Source organism: Neovison vison, chromosome 1 (genome assembly GCF_020171115.1).
Source record: "Neovison vison isolate M4711 chromosome 1, ASM_NN_V1, whole genome shotgun sequence".
NCBI classification, from domain to species: Eukaryota; Metazoa; Chordata; class Mammalia; order Carnivora; family Mustelidae; genus Neogale; species Neogale vison.
Window position 1 is genome coordinate 284,763,999 of NC_058091.1, and position 9,982 is coordinate 284,773,980.

General features: G+C 39.5%; 1 protein-coding gene across 1 annotated transcript in view; it reads right to left on the bottom strand.

Moving 5' to 3' along the window:
- The window catches only part of C7 (complement C7), a 52,000-nt gene extending 44,531 nt beyond the window's left edge, over nt 1-7,469 (bottom strand). The window contains exons 1-3 of the mRNA XM_044232480.1: nt 7,273-7,469; nt 3,173-3,228; nt 1,171-1,246 (exon numbers count right to left, since the gene is read on the bottom strand). Coding sequence (XP_044088415.1) covers nt 1,171-1,246; nt 3,173-3,228; nt 7,273-7,278 — 138 coding nt within the window. The 5' untranslated portion in view covers nt 7,279-7,469. The remainder of the gene's footprint in view (nt 1-1,170; nt 1,247-3,172; nt 3,229-7,272) is intronic.
- Nucleotides 7,470-9,982: the final 2,513 nt, after the last annotated feature.

A 9,982-nucleotide genomic window follows, 5' to 3' on the forward strand; every position in this document is an offset into this window, starting at 1 on the left:
CTGGGTCAGTCAGTGGAGCATGCCACTCCTGATCTTAGGGTCATGAGTTCAAGCCCCACATGTGGCATGGAGTTCATTTTTTAAAAAAATTTTAGGGGTGCCTGGGTAGTCATTAAGTGTCTACTTTTGGCTCAGGTCATGACCCCAGGGTCCTGGATCCAGCCCCCTGTCAGGCTCCCTGCTCAGTGGGGAGCCTGCTTCTCCCTCTGCCCCTTACCCTGCTTGTGCTGTCTCTCTCTTTCTCTAGTAAATTAATGAAATCTTTTTAAAAATTTTAAAAAAGGTTTTTAAACAAAAAAATTTTTCATAGTGGAATATAAAACTATAGTCAAACAATTCTATTTTTAAAAATTACAAACACACAGAGAAGATAAATTGAAAGAATAGCAAAATGAAGTTATAGTCATGTCTTTTAAATGTGAAATTATAAGTAGAGTTTTCTTTATATAGACTTTCCCATGTTTTCTCAAATAAATAACTTATAATAAGGGGGGGAAATAACAGGCACTTTTAGAAGTCCTCTATTATCTCCAGATCAGTTCCAGCATTCTATTTGTATTACTTAGAAATTAAACCTTAAAATGTTTAAAAATGCAGGGGCTCCTGGCTGGCTCAGTCAGTGGAGCACAAGACTCTTATCTCCGGGTTGTAGGTTGGAAGCCCATGTTGGGTGTAGACATTACTTAAAACTAAAATCTTTAAAAAAAAAAAAAAAAGTGCCAAATGTTTCACTCTTCATGGTCATTCACTATTACTTAGGCAAAAAAAAGCAACCATTCTGTACTTGTCAGTGTTTGTTTTAAATACGAAAAAAAAGGTGAACCCAGTAAATATGAAACTGATTTTGAATTACATACTAACTGCATTTCACACTCTTCTGTTTCTCTAATAGTTAAAGAGTTAGTGAATTGCTTTATCCTATGTACAATTCTAGGCTCAAATGTAAGATTTAGAAAAGTCCTGCAAGAAAAATAAGAATGCAGAAATTGCTTTATTACATTATTAATTATTAAAGCATTACTTTTCTCCCTTTAAAATTACTAATTGTATTAAAAATGCAAAAAATAACATGTCAAAAGCTAATGTCTTTTGTCTGTAAATCAGCTCTATCAGTATAAACAATATAGACAATAAAGAAATAATAAACACAAAGTTTTAGTACGGTCCTACCTGAGTCTTTGTACAACCATTGCATTCTGACCATGAAGCATAGGAATCCCACTGGCAACTGACTGGAGAGGCAGCTCTGTTGAGTTGTTATAAGTCAAGTAGAAGATAAGGAGAGGGGAAACACAAAGAATGGTCAAAAATAGTAAAAAAAAAAAAAAATTGCTTCACAATTTTTTAAGACGCACCAAAAGCATCCCAAGATATATAAAAATGTATGTGGAAGGGAGCAACGTTTTTAGAGATTAATATTTATTAAACATCTATTATGTACCAGACATTTAATTCAGACACCTGAGCTGAGAAACAATAAGAGATAGGTCACTGCCTATGGGTAGAGGAGAGGACAAAGATGCAGATGTATAAACCAACAGTCATAATATGACCATATAAACATGATCTATAATACAATATACGTCATTTGATCAATTTCATACCAGAAATGGGTACAGTATAATGTATTGTGGAAATATAGATAAGAGACGGTTCACATGTGAGAGGGTAGGTGAGAACATATAAGAGGAAGGTATTCTGGCCTTTGAAAGAATTCTGAATGACAAATTGAAGAGTTCTGCAGAAACTCTTCACTGGAAGACAAAAAGCTCTAAAAAGACCCTATGAGAAGTGAGAAACTGAAACCTGGCCAAGACTAAAGGGACAGAAAATTATTTTTAGATATGCCCCCTGTTCATTTAGGCTACTTCTTTCTCAAGAACATACCCAAGAAGAGTCCATTTGAGGTTAAGCAATTCTACTCCACTAAAATACATGAAAAATGGATAGTCGGTTCTCATGTGATGCTTAACTCCAGCTTTGCCAAGATCACACGGCTTGGCCTAGCATAAAAGCACATTTTACAAGGGGCAGAGGAAATCAGACTCCTGATTTCTGGATTTTGAGCACATTACTAGCCTTGGAGACATCTGGAGAAAGGTAATTTGCACTTGTCTTAAGCCTCTGAGGTGACCCTGAGTAAGTTGTCCCCTTCATAGTGTATGTGCCTCACATGCTTTTATGGAGACAATGTTGCTAATCTATCATCTTGACATGGCCATAATGTTCCAAAGCCTTAGTGTCTATGACCCTTAAATCGAACTTGCCATTTTTCTATGTGGGGTCCCAGTGACAGGCAGAGGACTTCCCCAAACACCGAAAGCTAGCTTGCCCTTCTCTCCTCTGTGCTCCCACAGTAGGGCATGCAGGCCTCTCCCAGAGAACGGAGCACATCTGCACTGAAATCAACTATTTCAAGATCTGAGTCACCTGGTGGACTCGCTGTACTGTGTTGGTTCTCTTTGCATCCCCATCATAGCTCAGCTCCTGAAACATATTCTGAGAGGCCCATGAAGGGAACTGACCTGGTCCTATCCCACCCAACTGATGAGAGCAAAACAAGGCCATGGGTAAATGAGGTTGGCTTTTTTCCAGGTCTCAGGAGTCAATAAACCTAACTTCTTAAAAAAATAAGAAATAAAAAATAAATAAAAAATCTCTGACCCAGACATGAGCTACCCTTGCAGTGAGCATAGCATTAATGTATAGACTTGTCAAATCACTATGCTGTACACCTTAAACTAATGTAACATTGTGTGTCAACTATATTTCTGTTAAGGAAAAACACAAAACAAAACAAAAAAACTCTCAACCTTTAAAATCCAAAGAATGTTTTGCAATGACTTCATTTAAAAGTCAAATTCTGCTCTAAGTTGTGTCAATTCTAAGGTTGGTTCAATTCTCTGAATTGCAAGTAAAATCATGATACTGGGATAAGAAAACCTTGAGGTATTTTTAGATTTCAGGTTTATTTCTTACAGGAAAAAAATAAAGTAATATAAGAATAAGAATAAAACAAGCTTTTGCTAGCATTGCCTTTTCTCAAAATGTGGAAATATAAAATATTAAGAGATAAAGATGTGTCAGGCTGCAACGTAAAAATCAGACCAGGTACTAAATAACTTCCTAAAAATAAAAAAGAATTTTTAATGATTTCCAAAAAAATTCTCACCTTGAAAAAACTTGGAACTCTCCTATAAATCCCACCAAGATGAATAAAAGTATTACCTGGGGGTGAAGAGGGAGGAGGAAAAAAACATTACTTTAGTTTGCATTTCTTTAATGACTTGAAAGTGTACACATTCCTACACGTCAAGATTTGTGAGTTGGGAATATAAAGAAGGAAAGAACCATGGACCAGGCTCAAGGATTGTGCTTGTCCTTTAAATTTCCTTTCTAAATAAGTTTAATACAGTTCTGTTGAGCTCGCCCTCTACTGTTCATTTCTGTAAAGACAACTAGGGGCTGGGGAATGTCATGGCCAGACAAATGGAAAATTTAACTCATTAGAGCCTCTCTTTAGGGATCTTTTAATTCCTTTCTCCACTCATCTTCACTCTAACTTCAACACCCATAAGGACACCGGGAGAGGAGGGAGCCTAGAAGAAAGACCAGCCAAGAATAAGGAGTTAGAAGAGAAATAAGCATCATACATGAAGAGTCAACCAAAGTTGAAGCACGTCCCTAGTCAGAAGGCGGTGACGCTCGCCCAGACCCTTAGTTCTGTGGCTGGGTCAGATTTAAAACACCTCTGAGGCCTTTTGTAATCATCTTTCCATGACAGAACCAGCCTAAATATTGAAGATTTAGTAGATCACAAAATTATATATAAAATGAGGTTACATTTTGTATGAAAAACCAAATATGGGGCACCTGGGTGGCTCAGTTGGTTAAGGGACTGCCTTGGGCTCAGGTCATGATCCCGGAGTCCCGGGATGGAGTCCCGCATCGGGCTCCCAGCTCCATGGGGAGTCTGCTTCTCCCTTTGACCTTCTCCTCGCTCATGCTCTCTCTCACTCTCACTCTCTCTCCCTCAAATAAATAAATAAAATCTTTTTAAAAAATGTATTAAAAACAAATCTAGAAAGACATAATAAAAGAAATTCTTTACTTCTGGTATGAAATTACAGGTGATTTTTTTTATCTTTTTTTCTACTTTTATGTATTTCCCTACTTTGACCACTGAAGGCGTCCATGAATAGAATTCAAATCTTTACTGGAAACTCTCTAAGTGTCAAATATATTCAATCCATAACCCAGTGTAAAAGTCCTTAAAGCCATCATATCCCACATTTTAACAGGCCAATATTCTTTCTCTTCTCCCCGATCTCCCCAGACATTTTTCCCTCTCCAGGTATTCGAGGAGTGGCTTCCCAACATTTTTTTCAGACCTTTCTACTTGCCTTCTTAGATCACCGAGGTCTTATTAGGTATCTTTCTTCCCATTGTAAAATCCTAGTTGCCTGCTTCTGATTTTTACTGTTCCACAAAGCTTATTATTCTGATAAACACAACCAAAACACTAATAGCTGTGGGCATCCTGGAAATGAGTGAACAATGGCAGGGGAAGCTGTGAATACTTTTCGGACTTTTCAATGAGCACATAAAGCACATAATCTAAACCAACACTTTTTTTAAGGTTTTTCTTTTTTTAATTAAAAACAAGGATTTCTTCTTTATTTTTTCAATAATGTCTTTACTCTGTGCTGTGTCAACTCATTTTTCCTCCCTCTGGGAAAGCCTGTCTTGTAGCTTTTTTAGTCACTCCCAGGCACTAACAAATTGTCACATTTTCAGAAAACAAAAATTCTGAAACAATCTAAACAGTCAAATTTCAATTCAGTATTCAATTTTAAATTTCTCTCTTACTTCCTGATCCCAGATGCCCCTAACAAGGACGGAGTGGTGTTTGCTTCAGAATTCCTTCCGCTTGTGCTTGTGCTTTTCTTCCCCATCTCTCTGAGCTATCTCTGTCTTCTTCAAAGCCACGGCAGCGGGAAGAAGAGGGGCAAGAGCCAAAAAGGGGTCCACATTGGATCCATGAGAGATTTGCTCACATCCTCATCCTGTTAAGCTCTGGATGTCAGGATGTAACCAACACTGTTGTGTCATTTTACTCTGCTGAATGCAAGCCAGTGAACCAGCCTGTGCCTTTAGATTTTCATGACTAGAGTATCATTCCCTGATGTGGAAATGTTGGGGTTCAGAACAGTCAAGAAAGAATTCTTGAGATGTCTTCAGTCCAAAAAGGTGGGTTTATTTAAGTACAGGGATAGGACTCCATCGGCCCCTGGAGTTGTGACGGGTGACTGATTATATACTTTCAAGTTGGGAGAGGGTTTGGGATAATGTATGTATCTAAGGAATTTTGGAAGCAAGGTGTCCAAAACCCTGAAGGGGCTAACTATTGTTAGGAAAAGATCGTTTATTACTGCCTAATAATATCTTAGTCATGAGACCCTTCAGATGTGTATCAGTGGGCCATACGCTTGGGGGATGACTGCTAACATATAGATCTTGGAGGTGTGTGTGGGCGGGGGTGGGGGGAGTAGAGATAAAGGAAGTTTCCAAAGGAATCTGTATATGTTTGAGTAGACTTACAGGATCGGGAGGGTGGGCAGGGGGGAGGTTGGGGCCGGTAGGATAACATTAAGTTAAGATTGACTTTTGTTCTTAGCAAAGTGTCCACACTGAGGCAGCTGAGTTCCTAGAGGAAGGTCACTCTACCTGTTTCAAGGACTTGTCAATGGGCAGTAGGCAGTAAGGAAATAATGTTTTCTTTTGCCTTTGTTTCCCACATCATTTCCTATATCCCCCATACTCTAAGGGTCATGATCTTGCATACTCTTAAGGATGCAGATAGTCAAAGGGTCACCAGACAGAATTAGAGCTATTTTTTTTTTTTTTTTTGAGAGAGAGAGAGAGAAAGCACATGAGCAAGGGGGTGGTCAAGGAGAGGCTTAAGCAGCATGGAACCTGATGCAGGGCACCTTCCCAGGACCCTGAGATCATGACCTAAGCCGAAATCAACTGTCTGCTGCTTAACCAACTGAGCCAACCAGGTGCCCTGAGATGCCCTTTTCATAGTACTGCATTGCCTGTCCAGCATCTAACTCTAAAATGTCGGGATACTGAGCACTTACTGTTCTTGGCCTTCAACTCACAGCAAAAACAGGCATCATGAAAAAATTCATTAACATTTTATGGCATAAGTTTGAAAAGAATTTCAACCAAGTTTTAGGGAACACACTTTTTTTTCATCAGGACTACCTTTGCCAACACCTTCCCCATATATGTACTCTTATGGTAGCCTGTGAAGATCTGCCTATTACAAGGCAGTTTTGTTCATGAGCTATATAAGCTGAATCTTTAACCAAGAGAATTCCTTGAAATTTGCTAGCTGGGTCCCTGAAAATGAAGTAGTTATCATTTCCCACCTTCAAGGAGAATATCTTTTTTTAAGATTTTTATTTTATTTATTTGACAGAGAGAGCACAAGCATGGGGAACAGGAGAGGAAGAGGGAGGCCAACATGGGGCTCAGTCCCAGGATCCTGGGATCATGACTTGAGCCCAACACTGACGCTTAACCAACAAAGCCACCCAGGTGCTCCCAAAAAGAGTATCTTAACAAATGAACAAAATAGAATAATCACAAATTAATAACAAATGATGCAAAAATAAGTTCAAGTTGCTGTCTTTGCTCCTATCTTTGGCTGAACTATAATTTTTCTAACATTTGGCTACATTGCACTGGACCAACACGTGTACTTGGAAAACTTCTAACTGCCTTCCATCCATCTGTTTCTTCCACTCTCACATTCCTGACCCTTTCTTTCATCAAAGATTCCAGATTCTAAAATTCCAAGTCTTCAACTTCACTTATATAAAGCTCTTGGATGAGTCAAATCATGGCGTTTCATGGCATGACCCCAAATCAAACGAACAAACAAACCAAGTACACTGGAGGGACATTTTCCCTAAGAAACAACAAAGGTACTATTGTATTTCTTAATGCCTTTCTCAGAACTTTCATAAACATTGTCTCCAGTCTCTGATTCCCAGACTTCTGAACCACTAATTCTACTGCAAAACAAGAAAAAGGAATTCACTTTGGCTGAATTATTAAATATATTTAAATAAGGATTTTTTTTGTAAAGTTACCCCCAGATCTTTCTCTTTCCTGTTTTCCCCTTTTTTGAGTCATTTTGATTAAGCCTCGCTCCCTTTTGAGATAGCTTCATTTACAAAAGTAATGAAATTATCATCTTACCTTCATGTTTGGGGAAACATTCAAAGCTGAAGAAGGAAGAAAATTTCCAGAGTGTCGGTGAATTTTCAACAGGAGGAAGAGCCCAACAGCCTGCTCCTTCCCCGTCTCTCACTGCTGGGGATTAACTTGGCACTCATAAACAGAACAAGTGGTTCAGAGACTTAGCTCCTACCCCGAACAGATTCTCTGGGGACACAAAGAGCCTGCCTCCCTATTTAGTCCATGTCTTGAAGCCAGATGCGTCTTATCAACTTACACAGGCCTTAGCTTTAGCCAGCTGGAACTGTTTGGAAGTATAGTTCTAAGAAAACATCTGTAAATCAAGAAAGGCAGCAAATGTTCCCAGCTTGATGTTTAAGTGATTTTCAACCAAAGGAGACTCTATGTAAGGCAAGGGATAAGCCTCCTTCCTATTTCAATCTTCGAAACTAAGCAGATGCTTTCCAGATTCCTTAAAGGGTGTTGTACACCAGACTTTGAGATTAAACACTGTGAGAAAGAAGATCTAAATGCGGTTCTGTCACTCAGAATAGAAATGGAACATTTGGGGGTGGAATTTCCACCACTTCCCCCAACAAAAAAGGGAAAAAAAAACCCACAACAACTATACCACATATATATTTATATTTATACACATACACACTAACACAATATTACCTCCATCCCCTCATGCTTGACCTCCACAGAATGGTTAGAAACAGCACCATGTTTTGCAAACATATTGATGAGCATCATTAATTTTCCCAAGTTCGTCCCCTAATCCTTTGATGTGGAGCTCACTGTATAAAAGTTCTTATCATGGCCATCACCCTCTCCGTCCATTTTCTCCTCTTCTGCTATTGCCTTGGCTAATTTCACCAGACCCTCGTTCTCCACAGGTTTGCCTTGATCCTAGCAGTTCTCAGCATCACTTTCAGAGATTGCATGAAAGCTGCATTTTGGGGGCAAGAGTTCAGATTTTCTATTGAAGCTGAGCTATAACTTGATTCACATGGTTTGGCCAAATATTCTGACACTAGCTGCTAGGGCATTAATAGGAGAGAAGTAAGTGTTAAGTGGGAAAGGATTTTTGCGTAGAGAGTAATTTTATTTTATTTTAAAGATTTTATGTATTTATTTGACAGAGAGAAATCACAAGTAGATGGAGAGGCAGGCAGAGAGAGAGAGGGAAGCAGGCTCCCTGCTGAGCAGAGAGCCCGATGCGGGACTCGATCCCAGGACCCTGAGATCATGACCTGAGCCGAAGGCAGGGGCTTAACCCACTGAGCCACCCAGGTGCCCCAAGAGTAATTTTATAACTAAACATTCCATTAGTGAATATTTTCCAGTTTTAATGATTTATTTCTTTCTTTATCCAAAGAACTTGAATAATAGAGACTAACTCCTACCCTCCCTTCATAAATTAAATGGGCTCCCAGAGACAAATCTTCCACATCCTTTGTTAAAACCGTTAGTGATTTGTGTGGAAGAAATTTTGCCACAGAGAAAATGACCCCTAATTCCTGAAAGATTTTGTTGTTGTTGTTGTTGTTCAACTCCACTTGCATGATTTCTAAATGTTATGGACTCTTCTTTTTTTTTTTTTTTTTAAGATTTTATTTATTTATCTGACAGAGAGAGAGATCACAAGTAGGCGGCGGGTGGGGGTGTGGGGAGCAGGCCTCCCGCTGAGCAGAGAGCCTGATGTGGGGCTCGATCCTAGGACCCTGAGATCATGACCTGAGCTGAAAGCAGAGTCTTAACCCACTGAGCCACCCAGGTGCCCCTGGACTCTTCTTAAGGACTCACTGCGCAGGGGAGCCTGGCTGCCTCAATCAGTGGAGCATGTGACTCTTGATCTTGGGTTGTGAGTTCAAGCCCCATGTTGGGTGTGGAGATTACTGGAAAATGTAATCTTAAAAAAAAAAAAAAAGTACTCAATATTTGATTCCACATTAAACAGGTTCATTTGCATTCCCCTGAAAGCCCAGATTCTGAGATAGAAAATCAACTACAAGTACACTTTTTGGAGAGTTTGAAGGGTTTGGGGTTTGGGGTTTGGCTGGGTTTTTTGTAGGGTTTGTTTGGTTTTGTTTTGTCTTGTTTTGAGAAGTGCTCTAAGCAGATATATCAACCAACACCCTATCATTGATTGAGGGTGGCTCCTAGATTCAACTCTCCAACACTTCCAGTTTGCCTTGGGGGTAGACCTGGCAGCACTGAGAGCTGGCAGGGTGGAGGGGGTAAGGGCCTTCAAGTAGACCGTTGCAGGGATCAGCAGAATTTGCAGATATTTGCCTTTGTCATGTAGCAATGAGTGCTGAGGGGAAGTAAGTAGATGTAGATACCAACAGCACTGCAGCACTGCTGTGGTAACTTGTCATTCATACACGAATGTGTTTATTAATTTGTTTATTCTAATTCAACAAATGTTTACTGAGGATGCATGACATAATAGGCTAAAGATTTTGACAGATAGAAGCCTTGAGCAATATCTTTTATTATTTTTATTCCTTACATGCTATAAAGATCATGTGAGCCCATGTATAGAGACCATGATCCCAAGGTTCTGGGATCGAGCCCCCCCTCAGGCTCTCTGCTCAGTAGAGTTTGCTTCCCCCTCTCTCTTTGCCTGCCTCTCTGCCTACTTGTGATCTCTGTCTGTCAAATAAATAAATAAAATCTTTTAAAAAAACAAACAAAAAACCATAAGACAGGCCACTACTCAGGG